Genomic DNA, 26,440 nt, shown 5'->3' with positions numbered 1-26,440 from the left:
AAAGGCAGAAGCTCACGCTAGTTTTGTGCCAGAAACCAAATTAAGCAACTCTGTGAATGAAGCATCAAGTTGGTTGTTACTTGGTTTTCAAGATCTATATAGTTGAGACAGTTAAACAGCATACATTATTGAAGCTATTCATTTCCAAAAAGCAATTTTTCAGTTTATTTTTTTATTTTATTTTTTTTAAGATTTTATTTATTTATTTGACAGAGAGAGCGGGAACACAAGCAGGGGAGTGGAAGAGGGAGAAACAGGCTTCCTGCCGAGCAGGGAGCCCGATGTGGGACTCAATCCCAGGACCCTGGGATCATGACCTGAGCCGAAGGCAGACGCTTAACGACTGAGCCACCCACGCGTCCGCAATTTTTCAGTTTAGAAAGAAGCAAAGAATACGGTCCTGCCTGCCATGGCCTGCCATGGCTGGTTAAAGATTTTGGAATACTTTTCAGTTGGAATAGGAATAGGGGATAAAAAATATTCACTTCTCAAAGAGAGCTTTACCAAAACATGGGGGATCAAATAAATGCAGATTAAGGTAGTTTGAAAAGAACCCAAAGAAGTGAAAAAGAGGACAAGTGAATGGAACAACAAACACCTATCATTTCACAAATATTTATCAAATTCAAGGCCCATCACTGTGCTGGATGCTGGAGTGTGTGGTAAACATGCCTACAAATGGCCCCCATGGAGCTTACAGTCTAGTGGGGCTGGGTCAGAAACAAAAAAGAAATTAAACAATATACCTTCACTACTGCCTCTCAATGGCATGGGCATATGTACTAACTGGTTCCTGAGTATCTCTGAACATGTCACGGGCAGGTGGTAGCTGTCTACAGGAGGCTGAGGAATGAGTTGGAGCAGAAGAGCTCTAAGAATAGAAATATGGCTAAAGCCTGGGAAAGAGGACTGTCAATGGCCATTCAGACAAGTGAAAAAAAGTAATGGTCATTTAGAGCAGAGGGGCCCAGGGACTGCCTGTGGCAGACGACTTCTAATATAAGAGAACTCCCTTCTAAGCTGAGATCAAAGCAGCACAGCCCTGTTCTATCCCATTCAATGCTTCAGTGAAGGGAGGGGTGAAAAAGAATCAAAAGCCAGAATGGACTGGCCTATCTAAGGCCCAAAGTTTAAAGGGCTACAGAGTGAAAAATAAACAGCAGACTGAGCAGACCTGGCCTCAGCATGTCCACTTCCAAGGGTTCCAGCTGCATAAATTGCTGACATGAAAAAGACTGACCATGTAAAATTAAAGGCAAAAGAAACTCTATGTAGGCACTATGCTTTAGCTGACAAAGTTGTTTCTCATAGGGGTATTATGGGTTAACAATTCTGATACTGCTATATATGTACACTGGAATTAAACAAGTAAACTAATGGTGGATGATGGGTGCCAAGTTTCCTACTGGTGAAGTAGAAGTTTACAGATAAGCAAAAGGGAGAAACTAGAATAACCTATGTGGTAACTGGGTAGGATGGAGACATTAATATGAATTCACGTTTAGCGTAATATAGATACAGATGGTTACATAACATTTACAGGTAATGTACACACAAGTATTTTGTTACTCTGTCACTTGCCCCAGGGCCTAGGAGCAATGACATCCCAGTAGTAACAAGAGTGTATCCAATGCCCAGATACTGATTTCTAATACCATTCTCCAATAAAAGGAACCCCAGCACTCCTTGGAGAAATGGCTGATTCTAGGACTGGAGCAGGAAATATATAAAATAAGCCCAGAGTATCTTTTAGTGCCAGAAAGTACAGAAATGCTAAACAAACAAAACTTTGATTGGGGGGGGGGTATGTCAAAGGGAGGGACACCGAAGCCAACTGAAATGATAGCATAAGTACAGTAATGAACAGGTGCTTTTATTCATAGGTAAATTCATGGCAAAGACAGCCCCTACCCTTCTGAGGGTTGCAGCTGGAGAGAGAATCCAATGAATGTTGTTTAAACATTTGGAACTTTTGGCAGGAATTCCAGGTTTACCACAACTGTGGTTTGGTTTTGCTTTGTTTTTAGGTAAAATACAGCTTTAACAAAAAATAATGTAATTTCTATCATAAATCCACATTCCCTTCTAAAAGCAGAAAACTTGATCACATTTTCCCAAGTAAGTTCAGTAAAATTATTGCGCAATTTTTTAAATTCCAAACTTAGGCATTTTTAAGGTTCTGCCCTTCATTTTCTCCCCTAAATACCATTTAAGTTTCAAAGAGGGCTTGTGCAAGGGTGTGTGTGTGTGTGTGTGTATTGAGTGTATATGGTCAAGAGGCATTCTTTGTTCTCTGCTGGCATCAGCCGCTATTTATTTTTTTTAATTTTTAAATTTTTACTTAAATTAAATTAACATATAGTATTTTATTAGTTTCAGAGGTAGAGTCCAGTGATTCATCAATCTTATATAATACCCAGTGCTCATTCCATCACGTGCCCTCCTTAAAGTCCATCACCCAGTTACCCCATTCCACACTCCCCGCCCCTCCAGCATCCCTCAGTTTGTTTCCTATGGTTAAGAGTCTCTTATGGTTTGTCTCCCTCTTTGATTTCATCTTGTTTTATTTTTCCCTCCCTTCTCCTATGATCCTGTTTTGTTTCTTTTTTTTTTTATAATTTTTTTAAAATTTTTTATTTATTTGCAAGAGAGAGAATGAGAGACAGAGAGCATGAGAGGGAGGAGGGTCAGAGGGAGAAGCAGACTCCCTGCTGAGCAGGGAGCCTGATGTGGGACTCGATCCCAGGACTCCAGGATCATGACCTGACCCGAAGGCAGTCGCTTAACCAACTGAGCCACCCAGGCGCCCCCTGTTTTGTTTCTTAAATTCCACATATGAGTGAGATCATATGATACTTGTCTTTCTCTGACTGACTTATTTCGCTTAGCATAATACCCTCTAGGTCCATCCATGTCGTTGCAAATGGCAAGATTTCATTTTTTTGGATGGCTGAGTAGTATTCCATTGGCTATATATACCACATCATCTTTATCCATTGTCAGTGGACATCTGGACTCTTTCCACAGCTTGGTTATTGCACCACAACTGTGTTTTTATGGAGACCTACCAACCTCTGGGCTGAGTAGTGGAACCAGGATTCAAACCCAAAACCTGCCTAGCTCCAGACTGCATGTTTTTAACCACTCTGCACACTGCCTCTCGCAAGCTTAAATGCAAGTGCGGTTAAGTGAAAACACAAAATCATGCATACAATATATGAGGAAAGATAAACAAGAACCTAGTAGTGGTTTGCTTCTGAGAAGGAACTTGGGTGGTTGATGGACAAACCACCAGACTTAACAATTCCACTTCCACGACTCAATACTATGGGTATAAATGAAAATAAGATAAAGAAGATTAATCTGATACAAAAAAATCTCCAAGATACACTGTTAAATGAAAATTTAAAAATCAGGTTAACAACAGTATAAATAAAACGTTCCCATTTGTGTTAAAAAAAAAAAAAAGATTCAATTGGCAATGCTATCTCTGGGGAGTGGAACAGGGTATCAGGGATGGTTAGGAAGCTCTGTTCATTATCATTTGTGTATTGTCTTTTTTTTTTTAAGATTTTATTTATTTATTTGACAGAGAGAGACAGCCAGAGAGAGAACACAAGCAGGATAAGTGGGAGAGAGAGAAGCAGGCTTCCCGCTGAGCGGGGAGCCTGATGCGGGGCTTGATTCCAGGACCCTGGGATCATGACCTGAGCCGAAGGCAGACCCTCAACGACTGAGCCACCCAGACACCCCCATTTGTGTATTGTCTTAATTTTTAAATCATATGATGCATTTTCACAATAAAAAAAAATTAAAGAACAAATAAATGCCCAGTTCTGCCACTCTATGGTCCTGAGCAAGTCTGTCTCATCTCCTAGAGTTTGTTTCCCACTCTGTAAAAAGAGACAACGCTGCTCCCTGGCAAGGCTGCTGTGAGGAGAAATGAGATAACATGTACAAACTGCCTGCCCTGTGGTAGGGCCTCCTTATCCCACTGATAGTTCACCTGATCTCATGAGAACAGCACCAGATTTCAAGAGAACAAGAGCTGGGAGAAGGACACTAACTCAAGCTTATCTCACAATGATACTATTATTAATATCTTCCTTGAAAGGAAGCCAAGTTGCCCCACCTTGTTAAAAGCACTGACCTAGGATGCAGAGGATCCCATCAGGTCGAGACTTGCTGCTCTGGGTCAAGATGCTCTGAACCTGGCGGAGTCGGCTGCAGCTGCAACAAGAACAGAAATCAGCTCCTGAGTGCCAGCACACGAAGGCATGAGGAGGAGGAATGATGCTAGGGATGGAAACTGGTCCTTGCCTGGTTTTGATATCAGAACTATAACATGAACTGGAAGTACTCCCTTCTCTTCTATCTTCTGGAAGAGATTATGCAGAATTTATCTGAAGCCTAATCTGAACTGCTGATTACAAACTGGACAGTCTGTGGTTCTGTGGCTCAGTAGAGAATGGAGCCAAAGGCCCTCTCATGGTCAATGCTAGACAGGACGGGGACTCAGCAGCTGATCAGAATGCTCTCTAATGACTTCTCATTTTTGAGGATTATCGAAGAAGAGTTTCCACACTTATTTGCCCCAACTGTGGTCCCCATCAGTTTTCCAAAAACAAAAATGAAAAACATGTAAAAACCAAAAAACTGGTTTAAGGATCTAAATGAAGCTCTGATTCATCATCACCACTACCCCCAGTTAGAGTATCAGCAAAAGATATTTGTTCCCCTTTCTGGGCAGGTCTATTCCTGTGGCCTTAGCGATACTCCCTCCTCCCAAACAAAGCATAAGGAGAGACACTCCCAGACATTAATATCACTCCTAAGGATTCCATGTTCTCCATACCAACCCCTCCTCCTTTCCAGTAGTCCCAGAAAAAGATGCTCAATTTCCTGCTTAAGACTGATCCTTCTGGGCGCCCGAGTGGCTCAGTTGGTTAAGCAACTGCCTTCAGCTCAGGTCATGATCCCAGGGTCCTGGGATCGAGTCCCGCATCGGGCTCCCTGCTCTGCGGGGAGCCTGCTTCTCCCTCTCCCACTCCCCCTGCTTGTGTTCCCTCTCTCGCTGTGTCTCTGTCAAATAAATAAATAAAATCTTTGGAAAAAAAAAAAGACTGATCCTTCCACTATATCTCTCCCTGTCACCTCCAGGTTCAGGATTTGCCTCCACTATTCATTCCCTAAGACTCCTATATTTAATTTTTTCCCTATGGTCAACATAATCTCAGCCTTACCACATCATTATTAACTAAGATCCTCCACAAACCAACTACACTAACTGTTCCATCTATGACAATCAGACTTTATCCCCACCCCTCGCTGAATCTGCTCCATTGCACTGCCCTATATTCAACCAAACAACAGTATTCAGCCAAACAACACTATTTCTCTTCTCTGAATTCTTTTTTTCCCGTGGATTCTTTCTGATGTTTCTACTCCCAAAAAATCCATTCCATGACTTAGTTGTCATTATCACTGCCTTCCCTCATGATGTTCACATATACCACCTAACATCTAAACCAAAGACAGTACTCCAAGAAAAGAAAGCTATAGACCAATACCCATCATGAATATAGCTCTAAAAACCCTTAATAAAATATTAGTAAATAGAATTCAACAACATATAAAAAGAATTATGCACCACGACCAAGAGGGGTTTGTCCCAGGGATGCAAGGCTGGTTCATTACTGGTAAATCAATCAATGTAATCCATCATATTAACAGGCTAAAGAAGAAAAAAAATTACACAACCATATAACTGATGCAGAAAAATCATTTGACAAAATTCAACACTTGTTCACAATAAAAACACTCAGAAAACTAGGAATTAAGATTATATTTAATAGTGAAAGACTGAATGCTCTTGCCCTAAAGGAGGAACAAGAAAAAAAAGTCTGCTCTCATCACTCCTATTCAACATGATAATGGAAGTTCTTGCTAGTGCAATAAGGCAAGAAAAGGAAATAAAAGACATACATATTGAAAAGGAGGAAATAAAACTATCCTTATTTGCAGATGACATAATGGCCTATGTAGAGAATCTCATGGAATCTATAAAAAAATCTTAGACCTGGGCGCCTGGGTGGCTCAGTTGGTTAAGCGACTGCCTTCGGCTCAGGTCATGTTCCTGGAGTCCCGGGATCGAGTCCCACGTCGGGCTCCCTGATCAGCAGGGAGTCTGCTTCTCTCTCTGACCCTCCCCCCTCTCATGCTCTCTATCTCATTCTCTCTCTCAAATAAATAAATAAAATCTTTAAAAAAAAAAAAATCTTAGACCTAATAAGTGCGTTCAACAAGGTTGCAAGGTCAACATAAATCAACTCTATTTCTGTATCAAAGCAATGAACACATGGAAACCAAAATTTTAAAAAAATGCCATTTAAATATAAATTTAACAAAACATGTATGGGATTTACATGCTAAAAACTATAAAACACTGATAAAGGAAATCACAGAAGGGGCACCTGGGTGGCTCAGTCAGTTGAACGTCAGACTCTTGGTTTTGGCTCCGGTCATGATCTCAGGGTGGTGAGATCAAGCCCCACGTCAGGCTCCATGCTCAGCAGGCTGGAGATTCTCTCCCTTTCCCTCCCCCTCAGCCCCTCCCTCTGCTCACACGTGCTCTTTCTAAATAAATAAATAAAATCTTTTTAAAAAGGGAAATCAAAGAAGATATAAGTAAATGGGGAAACACTGTGTCCATGGATTAGAAGACTCAAGATAGTATAGGTGTCAATTCTCCCTAAATTGATGTACAGGTTTAACACAATTCCTTCAAAATTCCAAGACTTTCTGTAGATATAGACAAGATTAACCCAAAACTTACATGGAAAGGCAAAGGAACTAAAACAGCTAAAAATTTTTGAAAGAAGGAAAAATAGAGGGGCGCCTGGGTGGCTCAGTCATTAAGCATCTGCCCTCGGCTCAGGTCACGATCCCAGGGTCCTGGGATCAAGCCCTGCATCAGGCTCCCTGCTTGGCGGGAAGCCTGCTTCTCCCTCTCCCACTCCCTGCTTGTGTTCCCTCTCTCACTGTCTCATAAATAAATAAAATCTTTTAAAAAAAAGAAGAAAAAATAGAGGAATCACTCTGATGTCAAGACTTATTATACAGCTAAAGTAATCAAGACTGAACGGTACTGATTGAGAGACAGACACATAAATCAATGGAACAAAATAGAACTGCCAGAAATAGACCTACACAAATACAGCTAATTAATTTTTGATAAAGGTTCAAAAGCAATACAATGGAAGGATAGTCTTTCCAATAAATGGTCTTGGAGCAAATGGGTAACCACAGACAAAAACATGAACCTCAACCTAAATTTTGTACTTTACACAAAAATGAACTCAAGACAGACATAGATTTAAAATTTTAAATGTAAAACTATAAAATCTTTATTATTTTTTTTTAAAGATTTTATTTATTTATTTGACACAGAGAGAGAGAGCACAAGTAGGCAGATCAGCAGACAGAGGGAGAAGGAGAAGCAGGCTCCCTGCTGAGCAGAGAGCTCAATGCGGGGCTCAATCCCAGGACCCTGGGATCATGACCTGAGCCGAAGACAGACACTTAACCGACTGAGCCACCCAGGCACCCCAAAACTATAAAATCTTTAGGAGATAACAAAAGAAAATCTTCAGAACTTAAGATTTAATAAAATTCTTAGACTTGATACCAATAGTATAATCCAAGAAAGAAGAAAATCAATAAACTGGACTTCATCAAAATTGTAAACTTTTGCTTTGTGAAAGATCCTGTTGAAAGAATGAGAAGACAAGCTACAGACTGGGAGAACATATTTATATCACATATCTGACAAAGTAGAATATATAAAGAACTCTTAAAACAACAGTAAAAAATTTAAAATCCAATTAGAAAATGGGCAAAAGGCATAAAGAAACATTTCCTCAAAGAGGATATAGAGATGGCAGATAAGCACCTGAAAACATGTTCTACATCATTATCCATTAGGGAAATGCAAATTAAAACCACAATGAGATATCACTATACATCTATTAGAAAAGCTAAAATAACAAACACTGACAATACTAAAATGCTGTGGAGGATTCAGAGAAACTGGATCATTCATAAATTCTAAAGGAAATTAAAGAAGACACCAATAATGGAAATACATCCATGTTCGTGACTGGAAGCCTTCATATTGTTAAACTGTCAATTCTACAGAAAGTGATCTATAGATTCAGCACAATCCCTATCAAAATCCCAATGATGTTTTTTTGTAGAAATAGAAAAATCCATCCTAAAATTCATAGGAAATCTCAAGGGACCCAGAATAGTCAAAACCATGTTGAAAAAGAAGGACAAAGCTGGAGGACACACTTCCTGAGTACAACAGTAACTACAAAGCTATGGTAATCAAAACAGTGTGGTACTGGCATAAAGACAGACATACTGAACAATGGAATGGAATAGAGAACTCAGAAATAAACTCTTTTTGTGACTGGCTTATTTCACTCACTATAATATCCTCACAGTCAAATGATTTTTCACAAGGGTACCAAGACCATGCACTGAGAAAGGACAATTTCTTTTTAAGATTTTATTCATTTGACAGAGGGAGGGAGAGAGAGAGAGGGCACAAGCAGGGGAAGGGGCAGGCAGAGGGAGAGGGAAAAGCAGGCTCCCCAATAAGCAGAGAGCCCAATGGGGGGCTTGATCCCAGGACCCTGGTATCATGACCTGAGCTGAAGGCAGACACTTAACCAACTGAGCCACCCAGGCCCCCCCAAAAGGACAATTTTTTTCAACAAATGGCTTTGGGAACACTGTATTATCTACATGAGGAAGAAAAATTTGGACCCTTACTTTACATCATATATAAAATTTAACTCAAAACAGAAAAAAGACCTAAATGTAAACCTGAAAACTGTAAAACTTTTAGAAGAAAATATATGGGAAAAGCTTCATGAAACTAGATTTGGCAATGATTTATTGCTATGACACCAAAAGCACAAATAAAATAGAAAATACGTAAATCAGACTTTATAAAAATTAAAAACTTACATTCACAGAAGGACACAATCAACAAAGTGAAAAGGCAAACCACAGAATGGGAGGAGATATCTGCAAATCATGTATCTGGTAAGAGACTAATATCCAGAATATATAAAGCACTCCTACAATTCAACCATACACACACACACACACACACACACACAAACCCATTCAAAATAGGCAAAAGACTTGAATACACATTTCTCTAAAGAAGATATATGAATGGCCAATAAGCACATGAAAAGATGTTTAACATCACTAATCATGAGGGAAATGCAAATCACAACCAAAAGGAGATACTAATCCCACACAAATTAGGATAACTACTATTAAAAAAAAAGAAAACAACAAAAAAGGATCAGGAGAAATTGGAACCTCTGGGCACCGCTGGTGGGAATGTAAAACTGTAGCTGCTGTGGAAAACAGTATGGCAGTTCCTCAACAAATTAAAAATAGAGGGACGGGGGAGGCAAAAATTTTAAAATAGAATTATTTTATAATCCAGAAATTCCACTTCTGGGTATATATCCAAAAAAAACCCCGAAAAGGATTTGAAGAGATATTTGTATACCCATGTTCACAGTAGCAATATTCGCTATAGTCAAAAGGCAGAAGTATCTATTGACATGAATAAACAAACTCTGTTATATACATACAGTGGAATATTATTCAATCTTAAAAGAAAGGAGATTCTGAAACATGCTAAAAACACGAATGAACCTTGAAGACATTATAGTAAGTGAAAAATAAGCCATTCACAAAAAGACAAATATCATATGATTCCATTTTTACGAGATACTTACAATATTCAAATTTATAGAGACAGAAAGTACAGTAGTGGTGCTGGGCTGGGGGAAAGAAGTGGGGTTACTGTTTAATAGGTACAGAGTTTTGTAAGATGAAAAGAGTTCTGTGGGTGAATAGTGGGATTGTAGCACAACAATATGAATGTACTTAATGTCGTTAAACTGTCCATTTAAAAAATGGTTAAAATGGTAAATTTTGTTACAAGTGTTTCACCACAATTAAAAAAAATTTTTAAGTTAAAAAAAGTCAATGTCACGTAAAACAAAAACAGATAGGGAGAACTCTTCTTTTTTTTTATTTCTCTTTTTTTTTTTTTAAAGATTTTATTTATTTATTTGACAGAGACAGAGACAGCGAGAGCAGGAACACAAGCAGGGGGAGTGGGAGAGGGAGAAGCAGGCTTCCTGCTGAGCCAGGAGCCCGATGTGGGACTCGATCCCAGGACCCTGGGATCATGACCTGAGCCGAAGGCAGACGCTTAACCAACTGAGCCACCCAGGCGCCCAGGGAGAACTCTTCTAATGTGAGAGATTAAATAATAATAATAGCAATGTAATGTAAAAACCTTAATTTGATTAAAAAAAAAAAAAACAGGGAAATATCCCTGAGACATCTGGGAAAATTTGAATATGGACTGGGTATTTGATGGTAGTAGGGAATTACTGTTAATTTTCTTAAGTGAGATGTTACTGTATTTATACCTAAAATGTCCTTTTTTTTTTTTTAGCAGATACATGAAGAAGTACTTAGAAATGTCATGATATCTGTAACTCACTTGAAAAGGGTTTAACAGAAAACCAGAATGAGGAAAAGAAAAGAAAAATAAAGACAACACACACAGCAAACTGTTAAAAATTACTGACTCTAAGTGGTAGGTATATCAAGTATTCACCATACTACTCTTTCACCTTTTCTGTATTGTTTGAACATTTTCTTAATAAAAATCTGGGGCTGGAGGTAAGGGTGGAAGCAACTGAGGGTTTTAGAAGCAGCAGAACAGAAACTGCAAGACGATCAAGATTAAAGCAAGAAACCTTCTTTCCCTGGGAAATGGATGTCTGCCCCCCTCCACTCTTTCATGTTTACTACAAGATCAATCTTGCAATAATTCTCTGCACTAGAAATATTTCATCAAGTTGGTCCTTTGGCCCATTTCCTAACCCATATGAACAGCAGACAGACTGCCAAGGTTACCCAGAGCTCTTTGGTTTTCAAACTAACAAGCAGCCAGTGACAAAAAGCATGAATCTGTCATGTGACTGGGAAATAAACAGCTCCCCCAACTACTGCTGTGGAAAGCCAAGACAATACTGAGAATAGGAGCAAAAAGCGTTTCTTTTCCACAAGTATCTTGGCCAAATAAAGTGGAAGCATTTAAAATATAGAAAGACCTTCCTCCTCCCAGAGTAAAACACTATTCTAATTAGTATCTCTTATTTTCCTGTCAAATGAGTAAAACTAAATTCAGTTCCTTTATACATTTTCGTGCTTCCCAAATTTAATTCTTAACCAGAACATAGCCTATTATTTGTCACTGAACCATTAAACTTGTCACTTATTGAAATACTTACCTATTAAAAAAAAAAACAGTAAGTATAGAGAAAAAACCACAATCACTGGTATTCTCAGCACCCAGAATTAGCCTCTATTAACATTTTGGCATACTTGCTTTTATCTACCTTAGTGCCACATATAAAATATTTATTATCCTTTTTTTGATGAAAAGAAGTGGAATATTAAAACTGTCATTGCTCCTGACCCCCAGAGGTCACCACTGAGCTTGTTGTATATCCACCAGTCTTTTCTTCTTTTTTCCCCCAATAGAAACTTTCAAACATACACCAAATCCAGCAAGAGAACTGCCCTCTAGCTTCCAGGTTTACCTGGGCACTGCTAGCACATCCTGGGTAGATAGATGGCCTGACGTCACCATGACTTTACAAAGTTCCTCTTTCAGAGTACCTGGAGTCTCAGCAGACCCCCTAATGTGGTTTATGTCAAATATGCTGCTTGTATACTATCCTTTATTTCTGACTTTCATTGGGTTCACACTCAGAATCTAGACAGAATAGATGATAAAGTGAAGAAGCCAGACCTAAACAGAAGCAGTTTACCCAAAATCACAAGGCTGAGCCAGGATTAGCAGCACCAAAATGTGAGTCACCAGATACCTTAACTCTGAACTTTTCCTTTCTGCTACACCTCACTGATGCCACAGACACAGAGTTTCTGAATTCTAAACAGTCCGTCATCTCTGTTTTTCCCATCTTCGGTTTTATAATAGTTAATTCACTGCTCACTGCTTTTACAAGTTACTGTATACACAGCCAGGTATATTTTCTTGCTTGTATTTCATTATCCTGGTTCCCTGGAAATGGACAAAAAAACCTGAAAATTTTATTTTTGCCTGTTTTTTTCTCCATAAGTGACTTTATGTTAACTTTATTTTCAAAATTAAATAATTAATGAACATATTGTCCTTATAGTCTGAATGCTTTGTGTTTTGATTGCTTTACAAAGTGAATCCTCATACTAATCTGGTTCACCTTATAGAAAACTGCTGGGAACAATTTGGTGTGAATCTCTCAGTAATGTATAGTTTGGGTGAGTTTTTTTTGGGGGGGATGGATTGCTTTTACATAAAATCATAATCATGAGATACATAACTGCTCTGCAACATAGCTTTTTCACTTAACATTATGCCTTAAGGCCTTTCCAAGTTAGTACATAGAACTCAACTGCATTTTTAAAAGTGCCATACTGTATTCTTTTGTTTTTATTTAACCAGCCACTCTGATTAACATTCAGGATATTTATTATTTTTGCAATAGCAAACTGCTTCAAAGAATAACTATATCCATCTTTGGCACTGCAAAAATTTCTACAGAGATCTAAAAAGTAGCACTGCCAGTTTAAGAGGTATCTGCATTTTAAATTTTGACAGACGTTGCTAAATTGTTTTCTTAAAACAGTCACCTACAATATACCAGACTACCTGTTTCCCCATAACTTTCTAAACCATGTTGTTATCACTCTTCAACTAATTTTCATTATCATACTTTTATATTTCTCCCTCATCTCTAGGGAGACTGTCAGATGTTTATTGATCATCTATATTTCCTTTTCTGTGAATGCATATTCTTGTTCTTTACCCATTTTCTATTTACTCATGGGGGGGTTCTGAATAATTAATATATTCCATATTTTAAAAGTCGTATTTTGGTCATATGCTGCAAATATTTTCTTTAAACTTCTAGACTTGGTTTATGGTATCTTTTTTCATGCAGGAGCTGTCAAGTTTTATTTAACTAAATCTGCCTAACTCTATCTTTAGGCTTAGGAGTTTTAGGTCTTCCTTTTGTGTCTTCCCACTCAGTACTATAAAAAAAAATAAAATGCCAATTACTTAATTTTATTTGTGTGTGTGTTTTAAACATTTAGCTCTTTGCTTCTCTGGAACTTGCTTTTTTTACTTTTGTGAAGTGGGAATATAACTGTATTATTTTATTTTATTTTATTTATTTGAGAGACAGAAAGCATGAGGCAGAGGGAGAGGAAGAAGCAGACTCCACGCTGAGCAGGGAGCCTGAAGCTGCTCGATCCCAGGACCCTGGGATCATGACTTGAGTAGAAGGCAGATGGTTAACCGACTGAGCCACCCAGGTACCCCAATATAACTGCATTTTTCCTCCAAAATATAAATGATTGTTCCAAGACCACATATTGACCCTTTTCATCCTCTGATGTAGAATGCCACTTTCAGCATATGTTAAATTATTATATAAAGTGGGATCCATATTTTTGATCCTTATTTGATCTATTTATTCTCTCAGAAATAGTACACTTAAAAAATAATCAAAATTATTAATTGAACTTTGTAATAAATGGATTATTTTTATATCTTATAGAGCGAGTTCTATCATTGTTTTATTATTTTTTAAAGATTTTATTTATTTGAGAGAGAGAGTGAGACAGAGAGAGCCCAAGAGGGGGTAGGGTCAGAGGGAGAAGCAGACTCCTTGCTGAGCAGGGAGCCCGATGTGGGACTCCATCCCGGGACTCCAGGATCATGACCTGAGCCAAAGGCAGTCGTTTAACCAACTGAGCCACCCAGGCACCCCTCTATCATTGTTTTAAAGATCATGGCTTTTACTGAACATTTTCTTTTCTTTTTTTTAATTATTTTTAAAAATTTTTTTTAAAAGATTTTATTTATTTATTTGACAGGGACACAGCGAGAGAGGGAACATAAGCAGGGGGAGCGGGAGAGGGAGAAGCAGGCTTCCTGCAGAGCAGGGAGCCCGATGAGGGGCTCGATCCCAGGACCCTGGGATCATCACCTGAGCCGAAGGCAGACGCTTAATGACTGAGCCACCCAGGTGTCCTCTTTTCTTTTTTAAAAAAGATTTTATTTAGGGGTGCCTGGGTGGCTCAGTCGTTAGGCGTCTGCCTTCGGCTCAGGTCATGGTCCCGGGGTCCTGGGATCAAGCCCCACAACAGGTTCCCTGCTCAGCGGGAGCCTGCTTCTCCCTGTCCAGCTCCCCCAGCTTGTGTTCCCTCTCTCACTGTCTCTCTGTCAAACAAATAAATAAAATCTTAAAAAAAAAAAAAGATTTTATTTATTTGTTAGAGAGAAAACATGAGTGGAAGGGAGAGGGAGAAGCTGACTCCCCACTGAGCAGGGAGCCCGATGTGGGCTTGATCTCAGGACCCGAGCCAAAGGCAGATGCTTAACCATCTGAGCCACCCAGGCACCCCTGAACACTTTCTTTTTTAAAAAGATTTTATTTATTTTTCAGAGAGAGACCATGGGAGAGAGCAAGCGGGGGGGGTAGCAGGCAGAAGGAGGAGCAGGCTCCCTGACAAGCAAGGAGCTCTGTGTGGGACTCCATCGCAGGACCCTGGGATCATGATCGGAGTGAAAGAAGACGCTTAACCAACTGAGCCACCCAGGGTCCCTGAACATTTTGTTTTTAAGATGAATTATAAAATCAGTTTGTCAAGTTCCAGAAAAATTCCCATTGAGAATTTGTATTATGATCATACTGAATTTGGACAGCATTGAGCTCCCTACTCAGGAACATGATTTATCTCTCCATTCATTCCTCTCCTGTTTTATGTCCTTCTGTCAAGTTTTATATTTTTATTTATGTAAGTTTTACACATTTCTTATTAGATTGATTCCTAAAGTTTTTGTTCCCATTTTGAATACCATCTTGAATCCATTACCTTTTTCAAACAATTTGATAAAATCAGTTCTAATAGTTTTATCTATTATCATAGTTTTCCAAGCACTAAATCATAGCGGTTTTATCTCTTCAATATTTACAGCTTTTATTCCAACTCATTAATTCATCATGTTTTTACTGAGCACCTACTGTGTGTTAGGCACTGGTTATTCAAGAGCTGGGGGGGGGACTTAGCAATTAATAAAAGGGCAAAAACCCTTGGGATGAAAATACTAGAATTTACATTTCATTTTTTTTTTTCAGAACTTACATTTTCTTTTTTACACGGAGCTCGAGCTCACAACCCTGAGATCAAGACCTGAGCTGATATCAAGAGTCAGACGCTTAACCGACTGAGCCACTCAGGAGCCCCTAGAACTTATATTCTAATTGGGAAATGAGTGAGGGAGAAATAAAAATAAATAGGAAAAGTACAGTTATATGGTGATAAGTGGAGGACTGAGAGTCCTAAGAGAAGGATGGGTTGCCGTTTTAAAGAGAGATATTAGGAAAGGTTTTACTGAGAGGACATTTGCATAAAGACCTAAAGGAAGCTAGAGAGGAAGCTGCACAGTAAGTGCAAAGGTCCGGAAGCAGCAATGTTTACAGCAAAGTGAGGAAGACAGTAGTAACGGGAGACGAAGGCGGGGGAAGGTGGAAACTGGATTAGAGTCTTGTCAAAGTTCATGATTTGAGATTTTTCTTGGAGTGTTTTGAAAAGAGGGATGACTTATATAAGATGATTTATATTTTCATAAGATGACTTTATTTACTGTATTGGAAACAGACCAAAGGGGGACAAGAGTTGAACCTGAGAGACCAATTAAGAGCCTACTGCAAGAAGTAGATGATTATCTCTTTTGCTTATCATTTTTTTTATTAAGTAGGCTCCATGCCTAGTGTGGAGCCCAATGCAGGGCTTGAACTCACAACCCTGATTCAAGACCTGAGCTTATATCAAGAGTCAGATGCTTAACCAACTCAGTCACCCAAGTGCCCCTCTTTTGCTTATCTTATTATATTAGCTGAAACCTTATTATGTTACTTGATTTAAATCAAGAATGAATATTAAATTTTAAGTAGATTTTGGGGGGCATCTACTAGTCTGTTAATTTCATTGATAGATTTTATTTATTTATTTATTTATTTAATTTATCAGAGAGAGGGAGAGGGAGAGAGTACAAGCAGGGGAAGCAGCAGAGGGAGAAGCAGGCTCCCCACTGAGCAAGGAGCCCAATGTGGGACTCGATCCCAGGATCCCGGGATCATGACCTGAGCCAAAGGCAGACATTTAACTGACTTAGCCACCCAGGCATCCCTCATTGATAGATTTCCTGATGATGAACAACTCTTGCATTTCTGGGACAAATTCTACTTATGTGTAAAGTTGTTTTACCATACTTCTAGATTCAATATACTATTGTGTTGTTTTTTTTTTTTTTTAAGATTTTATTCATTTATTTGAGAGAGAGAGCACATGAGAGGGGGGAGGGTCAGAGGGCGAAGCAAACTCCCCGCCGAGACGGGAGCCCGCTGCGGGACTCGATCCAGGGACTCCAGGATCATGACCTGAGCCGAAGGCAGTCGCTTAACCAACTGAGCCACCCAGGCACCCTTAATATACTATTGTTTTATTTAAATGTTTCATTTGTAGTTCTCCTTTGTGTTCTCCTTGTTAAGTACCAGGATTATGCCAGCCTCAGAAAGCAAGTGGCAAGTTTTCTGAGGTATGTACTTAACTCCGCATGCTTTCCACTTCTACCTCCCCTGATAACTAACACTGGGCTCCTACTTGGCCACCGTTTCCAATTTTGACTTACCCAGGAGCAAGTCAGGGCAACTGGAGTCCTTACCAGGGATTTCCCCATTTTAGACCTGGAAGAGAAATGGCCTCTAAGGTCATAGCACAGGAAGAATGTGTATTTGGGGTTGTATGGATAGAGGCAACTATTCTGATAGAAGAGTTTTGGTTCCAGTTCTTGAGGCCCTAGTTTCCGCACCTCTTCCTGTAGGAAGTCTATATCCCTATTATTCCTTCTAGTCACATAAGGCAATGCATTCTTTTTACTTAAAACCTTTGAGTTGGGTTTCTGTCATTTGCAACAGAAAACATTCTTCTTAATACAAAATCAATCCCCACATTTAGGGATGAAGCATACAGACATCTATAACTTTAAAAAGCATTACAGGGGCACCTGGGTGGCTCAGTCGTTAAGCGTCTGCCTTCAGCTCAGGTCATGATCCCAGGGTCCTGGGATCGAGCCCCACATCGGGCTCCCTGCGCTGCAGGAAGCCTGCTTCTCCCTCTCCCACTCCCCCTGCTTGTGTTCCCTCTCTTGCTGTCTCTCTCTCTATCAAATAAATATATAAATAAATCTTTAAAAAAAAGGCATTACAATATAAGATGGATTGATGGACAGAGGAATGGATATATAATGCAAATACAGCAAATATATTAAAAGTGTAGAATCTAGGTATGGATACACATGAATACCACTGAACAATTCTTTCAACTTTTCTTATGAACATTTTCATAATAAAATGCTGGGGGGAAAATCAACTGTAAGAGTAATATAAACAAGCCTTATCAGCATTAATTTGGACTTCAGGTACTGATTAAAAGGAGCTACTGTAGGACTACTAGGGTTTAAGAAACTTGGCCCTGAGTTAAAGTGGCAATTATTTACTCCCCTTGCAAAACTAGAGACTTGGGGGGGGTGTCTGGCTGCTCAGTCAGGCGAGCATGTGACTCTTGATCTCAGGCTTGTGAGTTCAAGCCCCACAATGGGTGTGGGGATTACTTGAAAATAAAATTAAAAATAAAAAGAACACCCCCCCCCCCAAAACAACCCTAGAGACTTGGAAGAAAGGCAAAAGGCAGGATGTGTGGCAAGGCAATAAATGTCATTTCCCACCAATGTCTTTGCTGGGGCAACAACTTGCAATGGAAAAAGCAATGCCAATGTTAAAACACGGTTAACCACTGACCATAAGTGACTCTAACTGAAAGGACATATACATACACACACAAGATATGAATGAGAAATGCATTGGCATCATTAAGTATTTGATGACTTCAATTTTCTCCCAGCACTTTCATGGAGCTCACCAGAGTCATTAGTAATCCTAAGCAATATAAATTTCATTCCATATTGTTACCTCCCTATGGGAGAGACGTTTACCCAATCCATATCCATTCTCCCATTCTTTTTAACTCACAGTACCCCAATTTTATTTGGGGCAGCAATGGCCCAGTTCCTCTGCTTCTAGAGCTGACCAATGAGACATGCAGAAGCCAACATGTGGAAGCTTCTGGAGAAAACTCTCTGAAGGGAAAGAATCAACTTAACTAGGAGAACTGTCCTTTCTCTTTCCCCTTGCCTGACAGACATTATAGCTGGAGTTCTTCCAGCCATTTTGTAACCATGAAGCCATGGAATCCACTTGCTAAGAACACCAAAATACACAGAAGAGGCCTGGTTCCCTCCCTGATGACTTTATATAAGGACTAGCCTGCTCTCCTTAGACAGACATCTTTTGCAAAAAAAAAATAAACCCTTAAGTCATTATTGTTAAGCATTTTTTATCAGCTGCCAAATGTAGCTCCAACCATTAGGCCACCTTATCTAAAATGGGTAAAACTGGTGCCCAATTGCAATTCAAGTCTACACATATTTCATGAACTGGGGTTTATAAGACACTCCACAAAATTCAAGAAGTTCAGAAAATGCTATCTGCCACAAGTGGAAAATGTTATCTGGAAGTCTGTTCATGATATTCTGGTGTAACGACATCTTATTTTCCATTTTCTTCCTTTTCTCTGTCTTTCTCTGAGCATTTCCTCACACAGTCTGCTCTTTGTAAAGTCAGTTTCACAAGTCTTCATTCAGAAAGCATCCACAATTACTTTCCCTCACTTCGACTATTAAATGCATGCCAAATATAAATGCAATGTGGGATCCTTGATTGGATCTTAGAGTAGAAAAAAGACATTAGTGGGAAAACTGGGGAAATTCAAATAAATAGTCTGGAGTACTAAAAGCCAAGTAAACAAAAGTTTACTTAGTAAATTAAAGCACTATACTAGTATTAATTTCTTAGTTTTGATAAATGCACGTGGTTATATGTAAGATGTTAACATTAGAGTAAGCTGGATGAAGGCTATATAAGAACACTCTGTACCATATTTGCAACTCACCTATAAATCTAAAATCATTTATTTCAAAATAAGAAGTTGAAAATGAAAAACATGCCAAATGAGTTGACTTTTCCCCAAACCAGGGCTCAAAATCACAGATAAAAGTTGTTTTTTTTTTTTTTTTAAAGATTTTTATTTATTTATTTGACAGAGAGAGACACAATGAGAGAGGGAACACAAGCAGGGGGAGTGGGAGAGGGAGAAGCAGGCTTCCCGCCAAGCAGGGAGCCCGATGCGGGGCTTGATCCCAGGACCCTGGGATCATGACCTGAGCCGAAGGCAGACGCTTAACGACTGAGCCACCCAGGCGCCCCCACAGAACACCCCACATTGCAAACCCTTTTTCTTTTCCTTTTTTTAAACTTTCAGGGCAAAACAACAATAATTTAAGCTGTGTAACTCTGTAGGGCATCTGCATCTCATTCACTCCCTTCTCTAAAAATTAGAACATCACAGAAAAGCCCAAGAGCTATGAAACATTTTCAGGATACTGTACATTATTAATGCCACCATATTCACTAAATTAAGAGTCCTCAGTACACAGTCATCCCAGATACAAGTGAGAAGGCAGATACTCAGACCTCTACCTCTGGGTAGGAAATAAGACCATAAAAGCCTAACTAAGCAAACCCTCTTTGCTGGCAATAAAAAATGGTCCCAGGCCTTTGGTATTCCAGAGATAACAAAGCAAGTCCTTCCTTGTTAGTCCCTTAACAAGGAAGAAATTCCACCTGTACATGGTATAGAGGATCCCCAGCACAGGAACCCCTTAATCAGACTGTTTTGCTAGAGCACATCCTCCAATGGCTTCTTAATAAAGGGTGCATGTGAGGTCAAACTTTGAGAATTTGCATGTGTGAAATGTCTTTATCCATCCCTCACACCTGCTTGAGAGTATGGATGGATACTGAATTCTGGGAAGGAATCCATTTTCCTTCAGAAGGCACTGCTTCTCCATTATCTTCCAGTTTCCAGTCTTGCTGCAATCCTCTGATTCCTGACCCTATCTATGTGATTTGCAGATATTCTTTTGACTTTATAGCACTCAAAAATTTCATGATGTTCTACCTTGGCATGGATATTTTTAAATTAGTTGTGCTGGACTATCGGAAAGTCCTTTTGATCTGGAAACTCATGTCCTCTGGTTTTGAGAAAATCAATCAATTAATTAATTAGTTTATTTAACTTCTTGCTTTATTTTATTTTGGCTGATTTCTTCATGCCATCAAACAATAACCACCCGCTAGCCCTTCTTGTTACAAATACCTACAAACGTCTAGGTCATTCAGTTCTCCACATTCCCTAAAGATTTTTAGCTTCTTGTTCATTATCTCTTTTGCTATTACTACTCCCACCTTCACTCATGATAATTTCAGTAAGCACTAAGACAGGTAATCCTCCCACTACCCTTACCTCTCAGTTCTTTTACTCCTGTCTTCCAACGATGTCCTCTATGCTACTTGAGCCACACACTTCCACAGTGTCCACGTCCAAACAGCTCAACATAGCTGAAGGAAAAGCATGCAACCATGCTAACCGGGTCTCACCTTAAATTTATGACAACAAACAGCAAATGGGCACTTGTAGCTGCCTGGCAATCCTAAAACATTTCCTTATTTAACTCATTTTCCCCAACTCTCCTGGATGGATTTTACACCTTCTTTCTTCTCAAACTTCTTTTTTTTTTTTTTTTTAAGATTTTATTTATTTGACAGAGAGAGACAGCGAGTGAGGGAACACAAGCAGGGGGAGCGGGAGAGGGAGAAGCAGGCTTCCCGCCGAGCAGGGAGCCCGATGTGGGGCTCGATCCCAGTACCCTGGGATCATGACCTGAGCCGAAGGCAGATGCTTAACGACTGAGCCACCCAGGCGCCCCTCTTCTCAAACTTCTAACACCTTCTCTACTCTTCATTTTTAGCTGAAGATCTGCCTTCTTATTTAACTGCAAATATAGAAGTAAACAGAAAAGAATTTTCACTTTCTTCCACCACCAAGCTACCAACACACTAGCATTTGGGTCTATATACTCACCACAGATGGACTGTCCATGCACCTGTACAGCCTGAGGCCAATGTATCTATTTATGTCCTAGATCCCATTCCCTCTCACCTGCTCAAGGACTTCACTCCTGCAATTGTCCCTTCTTTTAATTATCATTTTCCTCTCTGTACTCCATCATTCCCATCAGCCTCAAATGTTTTAGGGAGGCTATAATGTCTGTCCACCTAAAAACAAAAAGAACTCTAACACTTCTACCCTTCCAACCAGAGCCCTATTTCTCTGCTTTCTCTGATAGCCATAGCCCTATTATTCCGCTCTCTCTCATAGCCAAAGCCTTATTGCCCTGCTCTTCAATCCTTGAAACAACATCATTATGACTATCTATATGCACTGTCTTCAATTCTTCTCCTCCCATTTTCTCTGGAACCCACTGCACCAAACCTGTTCTTGTCAAGGTCACCAATGACCTCTATGTTACCAAATATAATAATCTATTCTTAGTCCTCATCGTCCCATCAATGGTACTTATCATTTGGCTTTCCATGACTCCTGGATTCTTCTCCCATCTCAGAGGTAGGAAGCCACTTTCCATCAGAATTTGGAAACCACTGCTACACTGTCTTTCGTAGACGGGATACCCCAGGGCTTGGATGTTGGTCTTTATCTACATTTGCTCCCAGGATCTCTATCTGGTCTCAAAGATTTAAATAAAAATGTGGGAGTCATCAGCATAGTACTTCCAGTCCCAGTCTTTCTCCTGAACTCCAGATTAATATACCCAAACTGCCTATCCAATCTCTCCATTTGGATATCTATTAGGCAACTCAAATGAATAAGGCCAAACCTGAACTCTTATTTTCTCCACAAAACTGCTCTAATTCCAGTGTTCCCAGTATCAGTAAATGGCAATTTCATTCTTCCACCAGTTGAGCTCAAAACTGACTATGCCTTCTTACATTATTGTTCCTTCAGCCCTATTTCTTCCTCAGTACTTATTTCTCAACACTCTGTATTATGATTTGTACTGTTTTTATCTCTTTCCACTTATAAAGGAGCTCTTTGAGGGCACTGGCCTACCTTATTTGTCTCACAACACCTAGCCCAGTGTATGTTGGATTATTTGTATAAAGAGGAGTAAAATTTAAACTGATAAACAAGTCCTGAGCAGGATCAGGTCCTTCTGCAGAAAGAGATTCTGAAGTAGGAAAGCATTATTTCAGCTATTTCCACGGGTTCCTTAGCACAAGTCAAGATATTACTTGGTAAGAACTCCAAAATCTCAGTGGCTTGAAACAATGAAGGTTTACTATTTGCTCTGCATGTCAAACATAAGTCACCTGGAAGTTTGCTTTGAGTCCCAGACTGATGGATTAGCCACTACCTGCAACACCAACAGTCACCACAGTAGAGGGAAAGATCGCGGCAAATCATACACCAGAAGCTTTTACCATGAAGGAATACACATCATTCCTGAACACACTGACTGACCAAAAGCAACTCATAAGGCCATACCCAACTTCAAGGGGGCAAGCAAGTATAATTATACCACATGCCCAGGCGGCGGAAACCAAAAATAGCTGATGAGCAGCAGTGATGACTACCACATCCTGAAAAAGCAGCTTCTAGTTCTAAGCAACAGCATTTTAACTCTTGATCTCTATTCCCCATCTGTGAAAATGAACTCCATTGCTAGAAGGGAACCACACATTTGCAAAGTACTACCTATGGGTCTTTAGGAATGTAACTTCACCAGTTAGGCCTGCCTCTTTCATCACTCAGGAGTCAGAGTGCTGCAAAGAATCCAAATATGGGTGACAGGAAAGTGCTGAGCCCATACCTGCCACTCAGTGTCAAAAGTCAGGAAAAGGCGTGAATGGGTAAGAAAAGCATGTTCAGTTATGTAGAAGTAGGGTAAAAGAGGAGAACCCTGACTCAATTTCTTTTTCTTTTTTTAAAGATTTTATTTATTTATTTGACAGAGAGAGACAGCGAGAGCAGGAACACAAGCAGGGGGAGTGGGAGAGGGAGAAGCAGGCTCCCCGCGGAGCAGGGAGCCCAATGTGGGGCTCGGTCCTAGGACCCTGGGATCACGACCTGAGCCGAAGGCAGACGCTTAACGACTGAGCCACCCAGGTACCCCCTGACTCAATTTCTTTTAACAAAGGTAAAACAGGCCTTGGGGTCCTTGCACTACCCTGTGTCTGAAGACCAACAAGTTTCACTCAAACCACTTGTTTTAAGATTCAGAGTTTACGATTAATAAAGTTAGCCAACATTAATTTAACAAAGAAACACTATTTTTTAAAAATGCTGTGCACTGCCATGTTCCTAGAAACAAGGAAGGCAGCAGTTATTTTAGAGATGGATTTCACTGGGAAGCTTTTTTCTCCTAAAAGTTTCAAAGACTCAAGATTCCTAAGCTCAAAATGATCTGGGATGAACCCCAAGTCTATCTGGAGCTTAGATTTAATGGATGGCTGCTCCAAATTCTTAAGTATCCTGTGCAGGGGCGCCTGGCTAGCTCAGTCGGTAGAGCACGCAATTCTTGATCTCAGAGTCGTGAGTTGAAGCCTCACGTTGGGCATGGAGCCTACTTAAAAAAAGAAAAAAGAAATATCCTGTGCAGTTTCTATTCTGTACAAAGTTCAGATACTTTCTAACAGTGAAAGTGGCTGCCAGAAATGTTAGGACAGATTGGAGATGGTTACCATAAGCAACTAAACACTTAGAACACAAGGAATTCCACTAAAGAGCAGAGCAGGAATTCAACCAATGTCACCTGCTAAATTAGAAGCAAATTAGGACTCCCAAATGCAACCATGGGTTTCTAGCCCTACCTCTCCCAACCTTTATTCATTCAACAAACAGGGGTGGGGAAAGGAATGCCAAGAAGTAAGCGAGGGACAGGATTTTAAGATTTAGTTCTTGCTCTCCATGAATTTGTTCTTGTTAAAACAAAACAAAACAAAAAAACAGATTGGCGAGCAAAAAGTTAAAAATACAATGCCTTAAGTACCATAACAAGGATACAAGAAGAACCATTTTAACGTATAAGTTAACAATCTCCTTTCAAGGGAACAACATATTTGCTTTGCTAAGTTATTAAAATAGAGAAAAAGCAAAACAAAACAAAACAAAAAAACCCCTCTTTTGGTTTAATGACAGTTTAGCAGATCCCAAAGCCTATTTCTCTCCCTCTTCTTTCTTCTCTCTCAACGATCTCTGCCGCAAATGCTCCTTCATTCCAACCTCCACACTCTGCTAACGGCCCCATAACAGCTCCATCGCAAACAATGCCCAGACTATCAAGGTCAGCCCCAAAGGCACTGGGAGCAGAAATCGGAAACGGGTCTTCCTATAACGAAAAGGGGCGGGGACCCTCCCCATCCCGAGGCACCCAGGGGCTCTGTCTCTAGCCCCAGGGGCTTAGGGTCCGCCAATTCCTCAGGGGCTCGGGGTCCGCCAATTTTGGGGGTTCTAGGCCTCTTTTTCCTATTCATCCAGTTAGTTGTCTCTCCTGCGCCTCCCCCCAACCTGAGCTCCCTATTGTGGAAGGAGGGAGAGTCGCGATGCAGGCTGGGGCATGGGGAGGTGGGGGAACGCGCAACAGGGAAGATGCTGTCAGCGTGTATATATGTAGGGGGCGGGAGGGGGGCACTCTTTAGGGATGATGCTGTCAAGGGGGAAGGCCCTAGAGAAGACCTACTGTATGGGGAGATTATAGGTAAACCGTTTCTGGGGAAACCTATTCGGGGGTTCTACCCAAAGGAGCTACTGTGCGGGAAGGTCTCCACAGATAGACGTTTCTGGGGGAAATATTCTAAGAGGAAGGCAAGTGAGTTACGCATAGAGAACCCACTGCAGAGGTTCTCCCCAGGGGAATCTTTCCTGGGAGAAACCTACAGGGACGGGGATGTCATAGTAGGGGGTCTCCACAGAAGTGCCGCTGTGGAATTATCTACAGGGGAGCCGTTGTGGGAGCCGCTACACAGGGCGCAGTTCCTGGGGAAACGTCCCTCAGGCAGCCGTTTAGGGAAAACCATCTGCAAGGAAGCCATGTCGGACCACGCCCTGCGGCGGGAGGCGTCGCCCGACCCCAACAGCCCGCAAGCCCCGGCCCGGCCGCCCCTCTGTAGCCTCGGCCCCGCGTACCTGACGGAGGGCGACCCGCGGCCGGAGCCGCCGGGGGACCGCGTGCGGGGCAGCCCAAGCCGGTGCGGGGGGTACACGTCCATGGCGGCGAGCGGCGGAGGAGGACGCTGCCGCGGCGAGGGTCGCTCAGGCCCGCGGGGCAGCTGCAGGCCCGCTGCGGCCGGGCGGGGCGGCGGGGCGTGCCAGGTGGGCGGGGGGCGCGGCGCGCGGGGGCACGTCGGGGCGGAGACGGGGCCGGGTGCGCGCGCAAGGATCGTGGATGGGGGCGTCGGGGCCCGTTGGGCTGGGGGTGGGCGCACCGCCGCAGGGCCGCGCCCTCCCTAAGCTGTGAGGCAGCCTGGCCGGACGTGGGGAGCGCGGGTCCCCAGGATGAGGGTTTCCACGCCGAGGCTCTGCCCTGTCCTCAGGCCCCGCATCATGGAGTGGGGCTCTCTGCTGCGCCCCCAGCCACGCACGCGGACGCGCCCGGGGGCGGGGCCTTGCTTCGCCCCGCCCCGCTCTGCCGGCTTCGGCCTCCAGCCAAGGCTTCCACTGCGGCAGCCAGGTCCCGGGGCCTGAGCACCTCCCACGTTCCGGTCTCGCTTCCCTAGATCTCCCAGGCGGGTGCCTCGCTACTCTTTCTTCACCCACTGCTAATTAACTGCTCACCCTCCCTTCAAACATCCAGCCGATTCCTAGCCGACTTCAGGTTAGCGGTGCGCTCACACTCATGCGCAGGGCATGGGCGTCAGGGTTTCATCGGTTCCAGGAGGATCCCTGCCTTTTACTGTTCAGATCCTGTCTGGACCTGTTTCAGACTGCAGGGTCTTGTACAAGAAACCTAATCCCGCCGAGACTCAGTCTTTTCGTGTGTAAAACGGGGGAAATGCTTAGTTGTTAGGGTTATCAGTAGTTTCGCTTACGCAGGACGTGTTTTCATTTTGTCTTGTGTCGCGTACAGACTTCAGGATGCCTTACATGCCCTGTATTCATCTTTTTGCAGTCAATTACAAAAATTTTAGAGTTATTTTTCCGCCGAGGCAATCTG

General features: G+C 41.3%; 1 protein-coding gene across 1 annotated transcript in view; it reads right to left on the bottom strand.

Moving 5' to 3' along the window:
• DNAAF9 (dynein axonemal assembly factor 9) overlaps positions 1-25,496 on the bottom strand; it is a 133,781-nt gene extending 108,285 nt beyond the window's left edge. The window contains exons 1-2 of the mRNA XM_021689141.2: positions 25,414-25,496; positions 4,151-4,230 (exon numbers count right to left, since the gene is read on the bottom strand). Of these exons, the coding sequence (XP_021544816.2) occupies positions 4,151-4,230; positions 25,414-25,496 (163 nt within the window). The remainder of the gene's footprint in view (positions 1-4,150; positions 4,231-25,413) is intronic.
• Between the last annotated feature and the right edge of the window lie 944 nt (positions 25,497-26,440).

This window comes from Neomonachus schauinslandi, chromosome 10 (genome assembly GCF_002201575.2).
Source record: "Neomonachus schauinslandi chromosome 10, ASM220157v2, whole genome shotgun sequence".
Lineage (NCBI taxonomy): Eukaryota > Metazoa > Chordata > Mammalia > Carnivora > Phocidae > Neomonachus > Neomonachus schauinslandi.
Note: the sequence above shows the minus strand (reverse complement) of the source record. Positions and strands in the feature narration are given on the sequence as shown.